Raw genomic sequence first — 23,483 nt, forward strand, 5'->3', positions numbered from 1 at the left:
TGCAGGTGGGTTATCCATCCGCCTGGACTGAGTCTGCAGTGGTTTCCTGAAGGCCTTTGTCCCTGTCCCTGACATATTCTGAGTTTCTGATTAATGATGGAGATGAAAACACAGGAAACTTCTTATCAGGTCTGAAGATATCCATAGATAAGAGAATAGTCACAGCAGGAAGCCTTCTGTGGAAGACTCCCTGTAGAACCAATATGAGAACCGGTACTTATACATTGCATAATAAAAGGACAGTGTCACTTATGAACTATAATATAAATGCCGGAGATTTCACTCTAACATAAACTCAGTGGCAATGTGACGTGTGACCAGAGTACCACACAGACCTAGGTTACATGAGTAACAGTATGAAAGCAACCGTGACTTCAGGGTAGTCATCCTAGGGACACAGACCATGTTCACAGTTCACGTCCTAGCTTGTGAGGAATCAGAAGGTTCTTTCTTGGAAAGGGTTTGGGAAGATGCTTCTGAAAGAAATCCCAGCAGAGATCCTGCAGGAGATAAAACCTGGACCAGGATTCTGCATTTGGCAGAACCAGAGCAACAACTATTAAAAATGAAAATGTCATTCAGGTTAAGGGCATTCACAGCCAGTAATACTCTTGGAGCTGAAGAGATTATTTTGGAAGCACAGTGAATCAAATAGTGAGTCATATTCAAACAGAGAAATGACTTTCGCATGTATTTCACATAGAATCCCTGTTTCCGGGTATTAAACCTGAGGCTATATAAGATTTAACCAAAGTTAATGGAAATCTGTTTTTTCCTTGCCTACATTTCTGGTCAGCAAGGAAATGTGGTTGTGGCTGATGCATATTTAGTAGATTAACTATGTTTCTGTGTGGCTCACGGTTTAGAGAAGCGGTTACGGGTGGCAGTGAAGGATAATGCACTTCAGATGGTGCACTACGCATCTTGCATGGTTTGTGGTGTGACCACAAGGGAAAATCCAATAACTTCTGAATTGTAGGTAGGTTACTTTTAATAACTTGCTTTATGGTCAGATGTCATTTTGCCAATCTGTACTTTCCATTTATAAAATGCTGTGTGCTGAAACTCGTTTTAAAGATCTAAGTCAGTCTTAAAAATCATGATGCAGTAAGATGGGCTAGTATTAGTCCAATCCTGTGAGGCAAATTAGATTAAAAACTTGAACACGAGCACATACATGGTTTGCAGACATACATGCAGGCAAAACACTGACACATATAAAATAAAATAAATGAAAAATTTAAAGTCTTGAAAGATTCTTAGCACTCTGACAATTTTTCTTCCTGTTTTTTTTTGTTTGTTTGTTTTTTTTTTACCACCACAGGAGGGAATCAGATGCTATATATGGGTCACGTGATGATAATGAGTTCATTATTAGTCTTTAGTCACAAAATTAAAAGCAACAGATTTATCAGATTGAGTTCGAGAATTGGCTCAATGGGCAAAATGCTTGCTGTCAAGACTGAGCCTGAGTTCAAGCACTGAACCCACATGTTAAAAGGAAGGAATCGCTTCTAATAAGTGCTTCTCTGACCTCCACACATGTATACCCCCGCAATACACTCATTAGGACGCACATAAATAGAGATGATAAAAAAAATGCCCTTAAAACAAACACTTTAAAATGACAGACTGGTGGGTATTTTGTTTGGGTCACATTTTCAATGTCAGGATACGCATTTGTAAATGGTCGCACTTTACTCTTCTGTCACATGTTTTCAACACCCGATGTTAAAGTCAGATTACATTTCCACTGCCGGGAGGAACCTCTCATTGATAAACAAGTTATATAACATCTCTTAGCCTATCTTGCAAATCAGGTTACAGTTTCACCACCTTTGAAAACTGAAAATATGAAACTAATTAATCCATACAGAAAGCTGGCCCTGTGCCCGGTGCAGGGTGTATACTGTGCACATTCACTTCTAGCGCTGCAGCGGCTAACGTGTGACTAAAATAGCAGAGATGTTGAATATTCTACTATTGCAATGTAATTAATATCTTTCGTTGAATGGAGGATATGTTTGCTTCATGGGAATAGGCTGATTTTAAGAGAGGCACACACCAGCCACAAAGCCTTAACAAAGCTAATCTCTGATCTCTAGGTTAGCACACAAATGCCTATTCAGCCCTGCCTCTCCCACCAACAACCTTACTCCCTTCCTCAGGCTTGGCTTTCTCTCACTGGGGAGTCACACAGCATGGTGGGTTTTGAAACAAACAACTCACAAATTCCATATTGGGCCAAGGATGATTGTCCTGCCCTTCTGTTTGTTCTTCGTGTAAAATCACTCAGTGTGAACATTGAAATCATTTCCCACTTCCTTAAGACGCCAGGGTCATGTTTACTCTAAGTTAGATTGACAGCGAGAATTTCAAATGTTGGAATGTCTTTCCTCTATGCTGCTGACTAGTTGTTTTGGTTTTCTTTCATTTTGGAGATAACATATACTAATATTACAAAATAAAAGCACGTCAGAGTGATGTCAAATCAATTGTACATCTTCCTTGCTATTTTGTATGTTTGACATTTTTGCTTTATCCCCAATGCCATGCTCAAAGGTAAACAGTGCTAATGGTTTCCTGTGTATGCCTCCACAAATACCCATGAGTAGACAAATATTTATAAATCTATAAACAACCACACATGTGTATCCTTGTGATTGTATATACTTTTTATGTGAATGTATATATATTTATGTTTGGGAATCTTTACTTTTACAGTGTTTAACTCTACTCTCTTCTATGCTATAATATAGCTATTTTGTAATTTATTTTATTGTCTCTAATTAATTCTGGTTAATGGTAGTTAGTTCTTTGTATTATAAACAATAGTTGTTTGCTTAGAGAGTATTCATAGAATTCATAAATATTATGTCTTTATTATGTATGGTCACATAAGACATGCTTCCAGTTGAATTACCAGATCCTGGGTTAACTGAAGAACTATAATATAAACTGTGATTGTTTGCAATATCCACATACAGTAGAGGTAAATGTAACTTTGCTTTTGTGTTCATTTGGCTCAGTTTTATGACCATCATGTCACTGTGTTAAATCACTGTAGAGCAACCTGCTTCCCTCACAGAGGACAGGAGAGTCTTGCACTGTCTCTACAATCTCATCTTCTGATTCCTAATGTCACAGCTTATTCAAACATAATGTTTTAATTTGAAAGTAAAGTTTCCTTGATGAATGCATTCTTAAATCGGTAAAATAGGCTAGAAATCACTATGCTTGAACATTTATGTCTTCTGCCTTAACTTCTCCATGTAGCCTGACAATGGAGAAACAAACATACAGGATCTTAATTCCTTAGTAGCAAGGGCTGGAGCATGGCAACAGGAAGAGCAATGCTAAAATTAGCCATGCTTTTCCTTTGTCATTGATTTAATTTGACAGAACTGCAAAAGTATTAAAGACAACAGACTGATAATTACCAAGATAAAAATGACATACCCAGGAAATACTGAATTATCAAGCCTCCAACAGCCTTGCAATTCTTTTAATGCAATAAATAATTTTAAAAAAGGGAAGGAGAAGGACATGTGGGAACATTTCTTAGATTTGCATCTAAAATGAATGATTAAGAGCACGTGGTAGTGGGTAGAATTAGTAGCTTGTGTGATTGCAGATTACATGTAATACTGTAAATCAGTTTGGTGATTCTAGTGAAATAATTAATAACCAAGTATTATACACAGCCTGGATAAAATCTTTGTTCATATGAAATTTATAGAGTTCAAATAGCCTATTTAGCCTAAAATAAATGACATGTCTCCTTTATACTTTTCTAACATACTAATGGTTATATGAAGATATAATAATGAACTAATGAATTTGTGTTTATAGAATATATAAAACCATAATTCTGAACTATGATACCTAAAGCAATGTTTTTTGATTTTTTTTGTGTAGATACTTCTCTGTGTAGTAATGTAACCAATATGCTTATAGATACAGTCTTTAATTTATTCTTATGTATATTCAGTCTAAAAAGTCTTATTTGGGTATTTTAGTTAGTTTTTTTGTACTTTAAATGGAATCAATTAAAAGTTTCACAGTCCCAGTTACTAATTCTGGGAATGTAGTTCTTATATGAGAGGGTGAAGGCAGAGAGAGACGGAGAGTACTAAAATAATACAGCACAAAATTACTTGAATTAAATTAGATTGATGTATATTATTAACTCATGAGGTCTGTATTTATTTTTCTATAAATATTGATTAAACTCATGTTTTGCATTTAATATTTTAAAGTTTTCACTAGTTAACTTGTGTTCCTCTTAATAGGAGGTTTGATGAAGTATACATGCACATGTATGTATGCACACATGCACTCACGCACACACATGAACACACACATTTACATATGTGGGAGGAAATTTCAGTTCATAAAATGGTTATTAAACTCAATTAAAATGGTGCAAAAATATGTTCATTTTCACTTTCTCAAAGATTACAAGCAATACATTTAACCAGATATTATAAAATCTGGTTTTGTATACAAGATAAACAAAAATTAATCTGCCACCGCTCATAGTAAGGCTTCATCAATTAATGTACAAATAACCCCTCTCATTCTTTACTAGATGTTACCATAGAAATATGGACAGAGAACAAACATATCTATATTTTCTTTTTCTTGGAACATGGATATCTACTCACATGTAAGTGTTTGTTGGTTATGGAAAGATGAGAATATAAGGTCTTAGCTGGGCGGTGGTGGCCCACGCCTTTATTCCTAGCACTCAGGAGGCAGAGGCAGGCGGATCTCTGGATTTGAGGCCAGCCTGGTCCACAAGAACTAGTTCTAGGACAGCCTCCAAAGCTACAGAGAAACCCTGTCTCGAAAAAATCAAAAAAGAAAAGAAAAAAAGAAAGAAAAAGAAAAAATAAGGGTCTTATGCACAAGATGCTACTATCAGTGTTCATATGAACTTCTAAGGAAATAAATCTTAAATATAATTAGTCTTGGGTTATTTGTTTAATAATGCAAGATCCCATATACCTCAAGCTATCCTAAAATAGGCTGTACAGCCGAGGGTGACCTTGAATTCCTGATTCTTCTGCTACCAGAGTAGTACTGAGTACTGAGGTTAGAAGCATGTGCCATTACATGTGACTTCAACACTCTTACATCATATTACAAATAAGGAGCCACCACATGTGACTTCAACACTCTACATATTACAAACGAGGAGCCACCACATGTGACTTCAACACTCTACATATTACAAACGAGGAGCCACCACATGTGACTTCAACACTCTACATATTACAAACGAGGAGCCACCACATGTGACTTCAACCCTCTACATATTACAAAAAGGAGCCACCACATGTGACTTCAACACTCTACATCATATTACAAATGAGGAACCACTACACGTGACTTAACACTCTACATCATATTACAGAAGAGGAGCTGTGTGTTTAAGGACAGGAAAATGGTTAAATTCTCAGTCTATCTTTATCTTTTAGCTTCAAGAATGGCACACACACACGCACACACACACGCGCACACACACACACACACACAGAGAGTTACTTTAGAAGACATAGTAAACTAAGGTAAACTGATTGAAACAGTACCGAATCGTGTCAGTGGTAAGTAGATAAGAGCACTCACTCAGCCGAAGCTGTGCGTGCAGTTTGTCTGTCCAGCCTTCCCTGTGAACACTCTCTCTCCAGACGTTGCTGTAGCACAGCTGCTGCAGGTCAGTTTTCATGGACAGCTTAGGTGATCATGGGATTGCAAGGTGATTCAATGAAGAGATTGGTCCAGACGAATCCAGGTTTCTATTCAAATCAGTTGTGACCAGCTGAACAGGGTCACATGGCACATGGAGCTTCTGGGCCAGTACTGTGTATGGCGGGGGGAGAGGAGAGACAGGGCTTAGGAAAGGAAGTTCATGACCTAGGCATGCATCTCAAAATATGCCTACCTGAATGTATTAAAATAAAACTTAAGGTCAAGTGTGACTCTAATATCATGCATTTAATATTAGTACTTGGGAGGTGGAGGCAGGAGGATGAGGAATCCATGACTATTTTTGGTTGTATATAAAGAAAGAGAGGTAGGAGGAAAGAAAGAAGAATAAAAGAAAGGAAAGGAAGGAAGGAGGAAAGAAACAAAGAGAAAGAAAGAGAGAGAGAGAGAGAGAGAGAGAGAGAGAGAGAGAGAGAGAGAGAGAAAAGAAAGAAAGAAAGAAAGAAAGAGAAAGAAAGAAAGAAAGGAAGAAAGGAAGGAAGAAAGAAAGAAAGAAAGAAAGAAAGAAAGAAAGAAAGAAAGAAAGAAAGAAAGAAAGAAAGGACAAAAATTCAGGAAAACTGAATGAGTCAGAGAAAATCTTACACATGGACCAGATGGTTGTCAAGAATAATTAAAATATTTTAAAATACTGTTTCCAGTCTATACGGTGAAATATGATATACAATGTAATGCTTTTTTCATAGTATATTTCAGTGATTGGATCTTGTTAGGAAGGCATTTACATTTTTTCAAACTGACAGAAGTTTGACACGGAGCTAGCTTTCAAGTCATTGAGAATCCAGTGACACTATGAAGTCCTTCATGGATGAACCTAGAGAACAATTCTCTCAGCTTCTCACCTCCTCTTAGCTAAGTCTGTGGCTGAGATGTTCCTGGAAGGCTCAGCTATCCTCCGTGAGAAATTACCATCTGTGTGAAAGCAGACATCAGAGAAAACCCCAAGCCTTACCAAGCTGAATGAATGGAGACATCACTCACTACACACCTCCATCTGGACACCTGCCTCTTCTGCAGTGCAGGTTGACCCACTATGCAGATGCACATAGAAACATCCTATATTAGAGTGTATATTGCACAACTGATGTGTCTGGAGTGACGTTTACCTTGGGTGACTTTTTGTCCTCTTATAACCAGCATTGGATACCTCAGCATCCTGCACACAGCAGTCGCTGGTTTAAGTCTATACACTATGCTAAGTATAGAGGGAGGTGTGCACTGAGTGTGGGGGTAACACAACAAGCTTTGGCCTTAATCACTTTTAAAGAGAAGTTAGAACAAATTTGCATAAGCAACAATTCAAAACATGCTTTATAATTGCATTTATATGCAGATGTGCATAAAGATAAGGAAATAAATTCAAAGACAAAAATCTCCAAGGAACCAAATATTTTTATTCTTCCCAAGTTTAGCCCAGTATAATTCCTCAAGAGAGAATGGTGCAGATAGGATCTTGCTCAGAAGCCTTAGTAAACAGCATCTAAAAACCTCCCACAGCATGAGACACACTTGTTTTCCACTCAAAAGGGCTTACACTGTGGCATTCTGAGTTTGGGGCATGAGTTATTTGTGCTTGTGGAGACTTGAGGAACTGGTGACATTTTCCAGTGGGAACCATGTGTGTGCCCAGCGGTTGCATCACCAGCCATTACTGCATCTTTCTAATAACCATGCATGATAGAGAAGCAGAGAGCGTACAGATGCTGTCCCTTCCGGAGCTGGTCCTCCTCAGGAACACGTGTGTGAAGTCATGTATACCCGCACTCCACACATTGACTTGAGGAGGGTGACTTACAGGAAGGAGATATAATGGGGTGCTGTAACAGCCATTGTCATTGCTGTACTAAGTAATAGCTAAGTAAGGCAATCGAGGAAAGAAAATGATAGAAGACAGAATAGATAACTTCTAGATCTGGCCTTGACACAGCTTGATGTGGTACTTGGGGACAATGACAACATTTATGTGCTTTATTTTCCACATTCCATCGGTCTAATCTGTCCCTACGTTCTCCTAACTCAAGGCACGTGCCCCTTGTATACTTTTATTCTAAGAACTAGAAGATATGTGATGTGGTTTTAATATAAAATAAAGATTTCTCTTACTCATTTGGTACCCTTTTGTTAGAATCTATGGTTCAGAATAGTAAATCACATCCCATCCTTTCGGCGATGCATGCTCAGTGGCTAGTCTGACCTCTGATATTCACTATGTTCTTGGAAAACATTAGTCAAGTAAATGAACAAGAAAGTACAAACAGACTGCGATCTTTCTTGATTTTTCTCCATTCATAGTCACACTGTGGTTCAGATTCAGTAGTCCTGAGTGCACACACTGTAGAGATGGAGCCTGGCTCTCCCCTGTCTTAGGTGCTCATGTACAAAAGCTGTCAAAATCTCTGAAAGTTCAGAGGCATTATTTCTTCATCCTCATCATGAATTTGTTCCTATGGGAAGTGGTTTGGGTGACAGACAGTGTTTGTTTTTTCAGAGGCATGTTTACAGACACTCAGAAGATCATGACAAAGTTTAAGGCAGAACATAGTAGGGAAAAGAAAAGGGCCGTTAGATTAAATATTTTCTCATGTTCCCAGAGTTTCTAAAAATGCCCCAGATTTCTTAAATATCTGAAATAAAGGAATATTGTAACTTAAAAATAATCCAACTTAAACTGTTTTTATGAAGCTGGTCTTCCCCATCATTGCTAGTGACCCTGCGTGTCTACACCAGCAGAACTGCGTCTTGTGCCACTAACCCCGAGCCTGCTCGTATCGCTTCCTTCCCTAGTCTGTGAACTTCTGGTACGTGCTGGTGATGAGTGATGAACACACTGAGAGGCGATACCTGCTCTTTTGCCTTCTGAGCTGGGGCCTTCCGTCTTTTGTGGTGATTCTCCTCATAGTTATTCTGAGAGGAGTCTATCATCAGGACATGCCGCAGATCTATGGACTCATCCACGGTGACTTGTGAGTACACCCGAGCAGCACGCTGCTGCCTTGGGCTTTTGGTACTTTCACTGGTAGCTGTACTGGTAGAGAGGGACACGGCCAGAAGAGGGGTGTAAGTGCAGGCATTTCACACCTGTGCTTTCCTGCTCACTTTCTGAAGCTGTCCTTTGTCTAGTCATTTATTCCTTCAAAAATGAAATCGTTGTCTCTGGATTAGCAGTTTTCTCTGGTAAGAGGTATTAAGTAGCCAACAGTAGATTATATCTTAGCGTAACAGTTTACCCAGACTAGACAAACAATAAGAGATGACAAATCAAATCACCGTGAACATTTTGATAATGAATCAATGGAAAATTCTGGTATTAACCTTACATGTCAAGGATAAAAACCATTTAGTTCCTTCTCGAATGGAGTTTTCCCCTTTCCTTTGAAGTGTTTACCATACCATCTTGGTGTCTCCATCTACAGAACCTTCAGGTAACAGGTTTGAGCTTTCAACTGCAGAGGACACAATGCACGTTTAGATTTTATAATAAGAAATTTGCAATTGTAATTTCTTGAATCTAGTATCTACCAGACTCAGAAATAAACTATGCAAAGATCTTAATCTTCAAGCTAAAAATCTTATCTGGATTTACTGAAAACAAAAATAAATCTGTTTGCTTAAAACAAAAATGAAGCTGGCATGAGTTCACAAAGGGTTTGTAAGTTGCCACAATAAACTGTAGAAACGCTGCATTTAAAGTTTATATTTTATATTATTTGGAAATATTTTCTGTTCTTTTATTGTTTTTCTAACTTTTTCAGTGGTCTGATGTTTATTGTTGATTAGACAAACTTGAAAGGAATAAGGGTGCAATTCAGTAGTGCTTTATAAGGACAAATCAAAGTTTTCTATGTGGGGGAAAAAAGAAGAGTAAAAGTGTCCTAAGTTTTATTTCTGGTTTTAGTCTTGATCTAGGATTCATATTCTTTCTAGCTTCTTTGGTACATTTGGCGAAGTCTGCTACCTTTGTGTGTAAAGTTGTCTGTATTTCTTTAAAACAAGAAAACACTGATCAGTACATGAGAATATATTAAATAAGGGATGGTACGGTGCATTATAGGCTCCAACAAAAACAGGAAACATGGAAAGGTTGGGAGGTGAGACAGCTGGGGTGAGTGTACATCCAGGGAACAGTTACACTTTCATGGTTAGTGCCAAGCCCTACACCCAACCCCAACTCTCTCTGCCCTTCACATTAAAGACATTGAATAAGAACAAAAGTATAGCGTGGGGAGTAGAGGAGAATGGCAGTTACGTCACTGTCCCAATCTGTTGTCTTCCCGTGGGACATCTTCAACAGGAGTGGTAGACACTGACAGAGCAGAAGAGACAGTAAGGCCAAACTTACAAGTCTGCTTGCAATTCTGACCCACTCCTGTGAGCTGGGGAGAAGGCTTTTAAAACCGACTTTACTGTTTGTGTTGGAACCAGCTTTCTGGTTGCTAGCTTTACTTACTTCCTTAAATCTCGCAGACTTCTCTCGAAACAGCTTGTTGACTCTTTCCAGTACTAATCTCCCAAGCATGTATTGATTGCAGATCTGAGAGAAGGATGGATGGATAGATGGATGGATGAACTTTGTCTCTTGTTTGTGCCTTAACAGAAAGAAGAGATTCTCATTTATAACACAGACCTACTATTCAAGGAATCCTAAAGCAATAACACAATAACATTTTCTCAGCACAATAAAATGGTGTACCCATACATGGTTTTCAAGTCCATTGGAGTTGTTAAAAAAACAATGAAAAATTATGCTGGTGCATATTTTCAAGAGAAAGAGAGAGTAGTGGGGACCATCAGCCCATAGATGCCTAAATACCAGAGACATTGTCAGAACAAGGAGAGGATTTATAAAGAACATGGCCCCAAGGAGATCTTTACTAGACGTTCCTGTTAACACTTTGTGATCTTAAAATCAAATACTTCCACACACACACACACAAAGAGACAGAGAGAGACTTGCACACACAGACACACGCACATATGCACGCATGTATAAGGACATACAAATATATACACATGCATGACTTGTTTCTGAACCTTGTATATTACCTCTTTGAAGATGACTCATCTCCGTTATTAGCAAACCATAAAACAAAAACCTTTATGATTATAAAGCGTAACCAGCTTCCATATTCTAATGAAAATGAGAAAAAAGTAAAATTCTAAAAGAAATAACCTACTTGCAAGCTTATGAGAAAGATATCGCCCATTTGTCACACAAGTTTCTGTGAAATTATCAGTTACTTTGTACATATGAAAATGTTTGAAAAATGGAACACTATATTTGCAGAAGTCATTGCAAGGTCATTGTTGCTTCTAAACAGTTAAATAGGTAATAAGTACTTGTTATTGATATACACACATGTGTTCTACACATTCACAACCATGACATAATGTGGTGACATACTTGGCCAGTGGCAAATCATATGACATGTGTTCAAATGCACAGGCACACACTGGCTTGCTATTTATATTTGTGATCATTTTGTCTTATTGGGTCAAGAAGAACCTCTCATACTGATTACTTTAGGGCATTGTGTTTTGTTTATGTAAACTCTCGAAGATGGCAATCAATGTCATTTCAAAAGAAGAATATACATATCTTGCTATTAAATTTTGAAATGCTAGTTAATTTTTCAAGTTTCTGCATCATCCTTTGTTGAACACAAATAAATCATGAGTGAAGAGCTGGTGGCTGGTGGCAACTCCTTTCTTATGTGAACTCTTTGGCAAGACAGGGCTTCTTTAGGGGTAGTTTTAATAATGCATTACAAATCTTCCCAGCCTTGATGAATGGGAGCCCACGAGAAGCTCTCTTACTGCTTTTTAGAGGATTGTCACAGAAGTAAGAGCTACACAAGAACATCCAAATGAACGTACTCTCAAAATGCTTATCTTCTCAATGTCTTAGCGCAGCTAAACTGTAGTAAGTGAACAGTACACTAACTTATATCTGGCTTCAATGCTATAGATTAGTAGATCCAAAGTGACTAATCTTATAATTCCCTTTTTCCCTAATTCACATCCAACTTTCTTCTTTGTTACCCAAGGAACTCAAATTGCAGATAATTCTGTTTTTCAATAGAACTTCAGTCTCAACATAAGGGCAGAAAATAGTTCTTATTAGCATTAAAGCCCTGGAAACCTGCATAGCCATGTCACACCATGCTATGAGGTCCCATGATGGAATCTGTGGTTGTGTGATATGCATAGCAGTTACCCACTGACTGGTGATGGCTTGGCAGTTGTACATGTCTTTCTTGCTTGCAAGGAGATTTTTGAAATTAAATCTTTAATGCTTTTGTATGTGAAATCTGCTGATTTTCTAAGATTTTGTTGAAATGAAGGTGGTATTGATTTCATAAAATGGGAGGTCTGAGGTTGTGTCTTCCTCAGAATGTTGGAAGACAGTGCTCATGGAACCATCCATGACTTTCTTAGGAGGAAGGCTTTTAATTAAAGTTGCATTTTCTTTAAAATATCTCTCTATTTGTATTTTCTATTTCTAATGTTTTTTAGAATTTTGTAAATTGTCATATTTCTATGAACTTTCCATCTCATTTAGCTAATGTTTATAAGCTCCCAGCAATCCATCATCATTTTTGATATTGATAGGTAGTATATAATATCTGTGTAGTAATGCCTTGGTTAATAGCACACATTGATTAAGGATAGCCCAAACCAAATGGTTTTTTTTTTTTTTTTTTTGGTTTTTCGAGACAGGGTTTCTCTGTGGTTTTGGAGCCTGTCCTGGAACTAGCTCTTGTAGACCAGGCTGGTCTTGAACTCACAGAGATCCGCCTGCCTCTGCCTCCCAAGTGCTGGGATTAAAGGCGTGCGCCACCAAACCAAATTTTTTACTAAATAGTTTATATGATTCAGAAGTTATGTTTTAATGAAGGATGATACAGTGAATAACTGAAAATATAATGTTCTCTATGTTTGTCTGCGTATCTTCAGAAGCATTATTAACTGCCATTGTGATTACTATCTTTTTCTATGATAACTTCCTGTGGTTGGCTTTTTTGTTCTAGCCTAAAACTAATGCCTCTATATCATATAATCAGGCATATTATAAATGTATCTTTCAGAATGATGTAAAGCTATACAATATCTAGAATTAAAAAATAATGAATCCTTAGATACACACACAAATAAAACAAACTAACAAAAAGAAACAAATCTATGTGGAAATGTTTTTTCAACTCATACCAACTAGAATGGCCATCAACAAGAAAGGAATAAGAGCAAATGTTGCTGAGGCTGTGAGAGAAAAAAAAAGGAACACTATTGTATTGCCAGTAGAACTATGAATTCGTCAAGTAACCATGAATGTTAGTTTGGAGGTGCCTCAAAACCGAAGAGCAGAGGTCCCATGTGATCCAGTTATCACAGTCCTGTGACTCTCTCAGAAGAAGTTCATGTCAGATGAAGAAGAGGCAGTGAATGTCATGCCTGTAGTATTGCTGCATAGTTCACAGCAGCCACCTCATAGAATGGCATGCCTGTAGTATTGCAGCAGCGTTCACAGCAGCCACCTCATAGAATGGCATGCCTGTAATATCGCTCCAGCATTCACAGCAGCTACGTCATAGAATCACCCCCAAGTTCCTCTAAGCAGGTGAAGAGAGGAAGCAAATGTGCTATACAGAAAAAATAGAACATTACTCAGCTCAAAAGAATGAGTCATGTCATTTCCAGAAAAATGTGTAGGACTAGAGATTGTCATCTTCAGTGAAAGCCTGATGCAGACAGGCAGTAGTCATGTGTTTGCTCTCATAGTAGAGACTAGTGGTGAGGGGAATCATAAAGTAGAGTGCAAACCACTGGAAAAGCAGAAAGGGTTGAAGAGAAGGGGTGGCAGGTCCGTGAGAGAGTTGAGTCAAATATGATGGAAACATGCTATATCTATCTGCAGAGAGTACATAATGAAACTCATTACTCTGTACAACTAATATATTAAGACGTCACCCTCAAGAGGCTTTGAACATCCTTGAAAGGTGTTCTGGTGAAGGTCCTCTATCCTGCAAGCACCCAGTCTTTGAATCTGAAACCATGTCTCTTCTTGCCCACATCCTACAGTGGTGAACCATTTCCCAGTCTAACTATTGATTCTTAACCTTTTCCTAACTCATGTCTGATCTTAGTCATCTCCTATTTTACCTCCACTGCTGTTCTGCGACCTCTCTTATATCTGGGGAGGGGGGTTGCCTGATCACTGCTGTTCTTTGGCCTCTCTTTTATCTTTGGGGTGATGGGTTGTCTGGCGCACTTCCTGACTCGTAATGGCTTCACATTGTAATATTCTGCCAAATTATTGGTGTTTTTGTTCTAGTTGCTCTTCGTAACTTCCAGGTCATGGTTCAGCAGGTCCCACAGCTCAGCACTGCCGCTGACCTGGTTCTCAGATTACTCCTCCAAGTCACCCCCTTCCTTGCCCTTTGTGGATGAACTTCTTCATGTGTGTTATAGTATCTAATGTTTGCATTGTGTATAACCCAGCTTATTTTCCTTCACTTAGTGCATACTTATTTTTCTCCAGAGTAACAACTTAATGTATCAATTTAGTAAGAAGCTATTTTCAGAGTGACACATAACTCTGATGGTGTTTCATGAATCTTTTGACTGTGTCAATGATGCCATACAAAAAAATGGTTATTTGTGTCAGTTTTGCAACTTGACATTCAGCCTGAGCATCACTAACTAATCACAGATATATAATGATTTAATAAACTTATGAATGATATAGCATTTAACTTATCCTTGAGTGAAGTAGATTAACTAAGAAAAGGAAACTATTTAACAGCCCAGTATATAAATTTATACAAGTGAAAATACAAAATTTCAGGAAAAGCTTTCATGATATATATAATGTATGTATGTGTGTGTATGTATGTATAATATATTCCTTTTCTCTGTATATAATTAATCTTTCTCCACCTTCATCACCCTCTCCCTCATCTTCTCTGTACTCCCTCTCTTGCTCTCCTTCTTTATATTCTGTGCCTGATCCAATAATGATTAGTCAAAATATATGTGATATATCTGGAGCTCATAAAACAATGCTAAATATCTAAACATTTTAAATGCTACAGGAGTTCCAAAATCTTGTAAGAAATTAGTCTTTTTGCACACAAAAGATCAAAGTCTAATTTGGCATGACGAATTTGTGGAACTCATTTAATTCACACAACCTCACTTAGAGATAGGCCGAGAGTCACGAAGTGGAAATGTGCTTTCAGAATGTAGAATACCTAAACTATGCCTACACTTGATTCTTTGTCATTGAGACAGATGAGTCTGTAACTTCTGGGGAATTTCCCTGTTGAAAGTTAATAAAAGAAGGCCCTATGTCTTCTGATGAATTAATACTTAGCTCAAATAATAGTGGATGCAAGCAAATCTGCCCCTGAATGATGGCCATTGACTACCAGTAGCATCTAGAGGGCATTTCTATTGAATAGTTGATGCTGGATGTCTTTCAAAGTCATCAGATATTTTTCTTGGGCTGGCCCTTTGCTTCTGCAGGTAGAAGAAAACATGCAAAATTCAGGACTGAGTCAAAGCCACAAGAAGAATATGGTCTTGAGGGTGATTAATAATGACTGTTACCAGACAGGATCTACACTCACCTCGGAGGCAAACTTTCACTGTGCCTGTAAAGTGTTGTCTATGTTACATTAGCAGAAAGAAGGACTTACCATGGATGTAGGAGGCACCATTCTACGGACTGGGGTCCTGAACTGAAACAAAGAAGAATACAGTGTAAGCATTCATCTGTCTTTGCTTTCTGCCTATGGACACACTATGACAGGCTTCCCCAAGCTCCTGTCCCCATGAGTGCCCTGCAGTGATCGGCTACACCCTGTGAATCCTACCAAACCCTTCTGCTTTAATGTGCTCCATCAGTATATTTTGTCACAGCAATAGCAAAAGCAAGGAATACAGTTTCTTTTTTTCCCCCCACAATTTCCTGGCTTTATGTTACATTAACAAAGCAGACATGAAGCCTTGATTTGGGACAATTAGGGAAATAAATTAAAAACAAATTTATTATTCAAATTCCAGGGGGTGGAAAATTTGAGGTTGCAAACCTTTCTTCATCTATTGGGCACTATTCATAAAAAAAAAATCAATAACTGGTAGCAGGTTAAGTATCACAATTTCAGAATCACACTAGTTTAGCAGTGTCTAATGCATAAGAAGAGTCACAGGCAAATGTAACCGGTCTCAAGGATCATCTGTAATTTACCAGAATGAGATGACATCCTGCTGTCCACAGCTTAATTCTCCTTGGCCTGGGAGAGGCCAAGTCAATAGGTTGTGGCTGAAGATGCGTCCTGGGACCAAAATGCATGTGGTTTATTTCTCTTGAGAACACGCCCCCACCCCCACTGCACTTTCATTGGAATGCAGTATTTGGGGTAATTTGTCCAAAAGGGCTGGCATTTCTGAATGTAATCAGATCATAATGAAATAAGATAAAATAAGCCATAGAACAGTGCTTGGGATTTTTCTCACCCTCATCAGTGAGACTCACTGCCTCCCATCATCAATATTTATTGAACACTGTAAATGCTCAAGGAATACAGTTTCAAAATGAGAATTTGACATTCATCTGGGACCTAACTCACATGGAAACTTGTGGATAGAGTGATTGGGAATGAGTTTCAAATTCATGACAATTACTGAAGACAACAACATAATTTGCCTTGATTTTCTCTTCCATCTTCCTTAAAATAATTTTATTAACTGAGAATTTCATACAATTTATTTTGCTCATATTCATCTCCTACACCAAACTCCTACTAGATTTGCTCCTTCCTCCTCCATATCCACCAAACTCATGCTCTTACTATTCAAAACAAAGAAACAAACAAAAGCTTCATGTTCGCTTCGCATGTCTCAGTACACTTAGGTGTGAGCTGCCTTCGAGAGGGAAAAACTGATCTCCCGGCAGCCATCAAAGGCCAACAGCTCCTCGACTAGACATGGAATTTCCTGACCACCTCACCCTTTCCATGATTTGATCTTTCCTAAGATTTGGTCTGACTTGACCTTGGGAAGATCTTGTGCATGCTGCCACAGTGAGAGTGAGTTCGTAGGTGAGTTCACCTCCCATATTCTGTCCAGAAAACATTATTTCCTTCCAGCCGCTCACTGCCTCTGACTCTTCTGTGTTGATACCTGAGCCTTGACTCAGGGATAGGGTGGAGATGGTCTAAGCATTCCATTTAGGGTTGAACACTACATAATCTTATTCTCTGCATTTGGATCAATTATGGTTCTTCCTCTTGACTGCCACCTACTGCAAGAAGCTTCTCTGATGTAGATTGAGAGATGCACTAATCTATGGGAATAATCGTGTCATTAAGAGCCGTTTTAGCACTGTGTCCATTTAACATTATAATAATAATAATAGGTTCTCACCCGCAGCCTTTAACCAGTACAGCCACAATTTCTTGGTTTCAATATTTCTTCCTCTAATCAGCAAGAGCCCAACATGCTAATAAATATCAATAATAGTAAAAATGATGTAGTAATGGTGATAAATTGTTTTGTACTTTCAAAGTGTTGGTTTTTTCTCTTTGGTACCAATTGGCATTCGGTAAATATTTATTGAGTTATGGTTATGCTTGAAGTTCCTAGAAACCAAGTTTTATGATCTACTTTAGATTCTCTTAACAAATATTAATTTTTAGCCTACTCGACTTTCCTTCTCCTAAACTGGATTATCTGTCTTATAAATTGTTCAGTCCTCAGAAACAATCTAATTTTTCTAGCTGTATTAGGAAAAATGTTACCAATATAGAGTATACATCTTCATGATCTAAATTAGAACTAAGTAGAAGTAATTGTTCTCTGTAGGACATATGATACATTATGAGAGTATTTTCAACAAATTGATTAAAAGTGAATCATTAAAACAATGCTTATAGATGCAGGGAGCTTGTTTTACCTGATTTCTGAGGATTGAAAGAGCAGGTATCATCTAAGAAAAGGAATGCTGTCACCACCTCTTCCTGGATTGCTGGGCTGGGAGGTGTACCATCACCCACATGCACTGGCACACACAAACAAAAAGCTTAGCTAGCATTTCCCACCCATTCGGATCCTAAAATAAAGAGGAATTGTGCCTCCCATCATGCTTTTCAGCTTGTTTTATGTAACAGTCAGTACAACAACCCAAAGGAAACTGTGACTACTTTCCAAATGCACTCAGTATAAATTAGTTAATGGAGTGTGATTTCAGATACCCCCTGGTACACATTGATAGCTGGTCCCCTACAGAACTGTAGGAATGGGAGCATCTAGCTTGTTTCCCTAAAGATCAGGCACATACTTCAAGCACATCATATTTCAGACCATGTCAAATACCTGTAGCATCCTGAACTACTTACTTGTAAACATGCTCAGTATTGGACTTTGTGCAACAGCGGCTCATTTCTTTCTGCTAGTGCTCAACTGTTCCCACACCCAGTCCCACAGTCTCAGCCCTGCAGTCTCAGCAGCATCCTTGGCTCTTCAGGCTGTTCATCTGTCTCCCCAAGAAACATCCCAGCTGCTCTTTACAAGTGGACCACGGGAACTTTATAAAGTAACACACCTAATCTCAGGTCTGTGGAGAGCCTCACACAAACATTCACTCATTCACCTCTCACAAGCGTCCCTTCACTCACTCCACACTAGTGTTCCCTCATTCACCACACAAGCGTTCCCTCATTTTGATTGAAGTTCTTTATGATGTTTTATGTAATATGAAGGTCATTGATTCTGTGTGCAAATAGTTCACCCTGTACATTTCTGGTTGGAAGCCTAGTCTTTAATGGCTGAGCCATCTCTGCAGCCTGTTGTTATCCTTTCTTAAGTTATTTTATTTAGTGTGCTTGAGCTCCTGGGGATTTCTAATATTACAACACTATCATCTTGAAATATGCATAAATTTTCCCCTCACCTATTCTGAGTTGATTTCTCTTACATGATTTCATTGGCATAGCAGCCTCCCTGCCCCATTCTGCATTTGGTAAACCATGACTAACATTTTCCACCTTAAATAATATAATTTTATAATATATGCATAGATTGTTCATTTAATGAATATGTCTTCAAGGGCATTAGGATATATAGTAAAAGTGTGTTGTATCTTATCTAAGTCCACATAGCAGAACTGAAATACAATTCTAATACTTGATTCTTGGTTATATGAATCTATGAGTTAGTCTAGATCTCAGTAAAATAAAGCAAGTAAATAAAGTGGAGGAATGTCTTCTAAGTCTTTATTCTTTGGAACTTTATGAAAGTGTTTTTGTAAACCTTGAAGTCAGTTGTTTGATTAGTCTCCTTTATATCAATGTGGTCTGTGATAATATTGAATGAAACCACCTAGAATTCCAAAATGCCAAAATTCTTCCTTATAAAATATTTTTTTTTATGAAACTAAACATGCATTCACAAGACAATATTAAGATGAAGGAATTAAGAAAATCTCTTTTTCCTTAGATCTGTGTTACTTTCTTTAGTTTGTAGACTTTTAGGCTAGCAAGAATTAAAACGTGGGTGTTGTGCTTCATGGCTGTTGTGTACTATCTTCTTTAGTGTGGTAGTATTATTTTAATTTATCCCTTTTCTTAGTACTTCCATACCTCTATTCTCGAGTCCTTTTGGTTTGTAGCTCTCTTTTGTGAAGCTGCCTTTTTGTTTGTTTGTTTGTTTTCCTTCACAGAACAGTGTTTTGATTGCTTTATTAAAGTAGTTGAGGTTTTCTTCTTTTGTGTAGAGGATGGTTAGCATTCCTCTTGGGAGTTGCCCTGTGGAGTCCCCTAAACTTCCTAGCTCTTCTGTATAGTCCACTCCCTTTAAACATTCCAAATCAAGTAGAAACAATTTTGTTCATCTGTCTTTACCCAGAAAAAAGTCCATTTCATGTAGATATCCTGTTTTGAGCTGAGAACTGAGAATACCCACCAATTCTTTATGAGAGGATCATAGAATGGAATTTTCCACAAGTGACCTGACTTAGCTAATGTCAGAATAGCATGACGAGTTCCTTGTTAACTGATGGTAGCTGGAACTGTAAATAATGAGGGGACAGCTTTTGATAGCTCAAAATTCATCTAGTGTATATTCTTCACAATACAGTTTGTATAATTACAAGGATTTTCATAGTCTATCTTTGCCCCGGTGGTAGTGTAGTATTATAGCTGCTAGCACAGTGGTTCTCAACCAGTGAGTCAAGAACCATTTGGGAATAGAATAAACCCTTCACAGAGGTCATGTAACAGATATCCTGCACATCAGATATGTTCATTACAACTCACAACAGTAGCAAAATTAAAGTTGTGAAGAGCAACAAAAAATATTATGGTTGGGGGTTACCACAACATGAAGAACTGTATTAAAAGGTTGCAGTATTAGGAAGGTTGAGAACCACTCTGCAACCAAGATACTGCAACTAATCAAAGTTGCCATGAGAAGACAAATGTGAGAGTAATTTGTGAATGATTTAACATTCTAAATTAGTATATACACACACATACATATAGACACAAACATACACACATACATTTACACACATACACAAACACACATACACACACATATATACACACAAATATACACATACACACATATGTATGTATATCAGGCAACTAACAGCATGTTTACTAAAAAAAAACAACTTTTCCTTCACTGTTCTCTGCATTAAACACTTCCTAATTGAACACTTTTAAAAAAAAAAACACACAGTCTCAAGTAACCCAAGTTGCCCTGAAACCTACTATTTAGCTGAGGATGATCTTGAACTCACAGATCCTTGTGAGTTGACCTCCTGAGTGCTGTGAGTCAAGCATTTGCCACTATTAGCTTCACAGAACACCCTTTCTACAGGATGACAGGCCAACTGATTCCACAATATCCTGAATTTTGGTAATACATTCAGCAATCATTCTATCATTCCATCTCCAAAATCCTTCTCTACACAGAAGATAGCATCATTAGTAGTATCATTAGTAAAAAAAAATACTTAATCTCTATAACTTCATAACATTTATAATTAGGTTCCCCCTTCTCAAAAATTGACCACATGCTCAGTAACAAAACAAACCTCAACAAATACAAAATATGGAATAATCCCATCTATCTTATCAGATCACCATGGCTTAAAACTAGAATTCAACAGCAATACTAATTCCAGAAAGCCCACAAACACATGGAAATTAAACAATGCTCACCTGAATTATCAATGAGTAAAGGAAGAAATAGAGATAAATAAAAGACTTCCTAAAATTCAATGAAAATGACCACATAACATACCCAAATTTATGAGACACAATGAAAACAGTTTTAAGAGGAAAGTTTATAGCACTAAATGCCTGCATAAAGTAGCTGGAAAAATCCCACACTAGTGAATTCACAGAACATTTGAAAACTTTAGAACAGAAAGAAACAAATTCACCCAAGAGAACTAGAAGGCAGGAAATAATCACATTAAGAACTGAAATCAACAAAATAGAAACAAAGAAAACAATACAAAGAATCAATGAGACAACATCCCTTCATGATAAAGGTTTTGGAGAGAGCAGGGATACAAGGAACATACCTAAACATAATGAAGGTAATATACAGCAAGCCAACAGCCAACATCAAACTAAAGAGAGAGAAACTCCCAGTGATCCCACTGAAATCAGGAACAAGACAAGGTTGTCCACTGTCTCCATATCTGTTCAGTATAGTTCTTGATGTCCTAACTAGAGCAATAAGGATCCATAAGGAAATCAAAGGGATACAAATTGGAAAAGAAGTCAAACTCTCACTATTTCCTGATGATATGATATTTTACACAAGCAACCCAAAAAATTCTATCAAGGAACTTCTACAGCTCATAAACACTTTCAGTAATGTACCATGATACAAGATTAATTAAAAAAAAAATCAGTAGCCCTCCTGTACACAGATGATAAATGGGCTGAGAAAGAAATCAGAGAAACATCACCCTTCATAATAGCCACAAATAACATAAATTATCTCAGAGTAACTCTAACTAAAAAAAGTGGAAGACTTGTATGACAGCAACTTTAAAGCTTTGAAGAAAGATATTGAAGAAGACACCAGAAAGTGGAAAAATCTACGCTCTTGGGTAGGTAGAATTAACATAGTAAAAATGGCAATCTTACCTAAAGCGATCTACAAATTGAGTGCAATGCCCATCAAAATTCCAGAAAAATTCTTCACAGACCACGTACTCAACTTCATATGAAAAAGCAAAAAACCCAGGATAGCCAAAACAATCCTGTACAATTAAAGAACTTCTGTAGGCATCACAAACCCTGACTTCAAACTCCACTACTAAGCTGCAGAACTGAAATCAGCCTGATATGGCATAAAAATGGAAAGGATGTCCAATGAAATTGAATCAAAGACATAGATATTAATTGACACACCTTTGAACACCTGATTTTTGACAAAGAAGCAAAAAATATCAAATGGAAAAAAGAAAGCATATTTAACAAATGGTGCTGACATAACTGGATACCAACATGTAGAAAAATGAAAATAGATCCATATCTATCACCATGCACAAAATTCAAGTCAAAATTAATCAAAGACCTTAATATAAAGCCAGTTACACTCAACTTCATAGAAGAGAAAGTGGGAAGTACACTTAAACACATTTGCACAGGATACCAGTTCCTGAATATAACCCCAGTAGCACAGACACTGAGAGAATTAATTGATAAATGGGACCTCCTGAAACTGAAAAGGTTCTGTAAAGCAAAGGACATGGTCAGTAAGACAATAGAATTGGAAAAGATCTTCATTAACCCTGCATCTGACAGAGGTCTGATCTCCAAAGTATACAAGGAATTGGTCATCAAAAGAACAAATTATCCAGAAAAAAAATGGAGTACAGACCTAAACAGAGAACTCTTAACAGAGGAATCTAAAATGGCTGAAAGACACTTAAGGAAATGCTCAACATCTTTAGTCATCAGAGAAATGCAAATCAAAACAACTCTGAGATTCCATCTTACACTTGTAAGAATGGCCAAGATAAAAAACCCTGAGAACAACTTATGCTTGAGAGGTTGTAGGGTAAAGGGAACACTCTTGCATTGCTGGTAGAATGTAAGTTGATACAGCCCCTTTGGATGTCCATGTGGCAACTTCTCAGAAAATTAGGAAACAACCTTCCTCAAGACCCAGTAATACCACTTTTTGTTATATATCCAAAGGATGTTCAATTGTGCCACAAGGACATGTGTTCAACTATGTTCATAGCAGCATTGTTTGTCATAGCCAGAACCTGGAAAAAACCTAAATGCCCCTTAACCAAAGAATGGATAAGGAAAATGTGGTACATTTATACAATGGAGCACTACATAGCAGAAAATTAATGACATCTTGAATTTTGCAGGCAAATGGATGGAGCTAGCAAATCTTGAAGAAGGAGGGCCCACTTGTTCATTCCAGCCTAACGACTAGCTTAGCCCCCCAAAAAAATCACACAAAAACTATATTAATTAAATAACTGTTTGGCCCTTTAGCTCTAACTTTCTATTGGCTAACTCTTACATGTTAATTTAACCCTTTTCCATTAGTCATGTATTGCCACATGGCAGTGGCTTACCGGCAAAGTTTTGGCATGTCTGACTCTGGCAGTGGCTCCATGGCGTCTCTCTGACTCTGTCCTTCTCTTCCCATGCTATAGGCCAAGCCAG

General features: G+C 37.7%; 1 protein-coding gene across 1 annotated transcript in view; it reads left to right on the forward strand.

Annotated features, from left to right (window-relative positions):
* Positions 1-23,483, forward strand: part of Adgrv1 (adhesion G protein-coupled receptor V1) — a 550,578-nt gene that overhangs the window by 348,272 nt on the left and 178,823 nt on the right. Inside the window, exon 86 of the mRNA XM_057789515.1 lies at positions 8,557-8,735. Within this exon, the coding sequence (XP_057645498.1) occupies positions 8,557-8,735 (179 nt within the window). The remainder of the gene's footprint in view (positions 1-8,556; positions 8,736-23,483) is intronic.

Source organism: Chionomys nivalis, chromosome 15 (assembly GCF_950005125.1).
Source record: "Chionomys nivalis chromosome 15, mChiNiv1.1, whole genome shotgun sequence".
In the NCBI taxonomy this organism is placed as follows: domain Eukaryota; kingdom Metazoa; phylum Chordata; class Mammalia; order Rodentia; family Cricetidae; genus Chionomys; species Chionomys nivalis.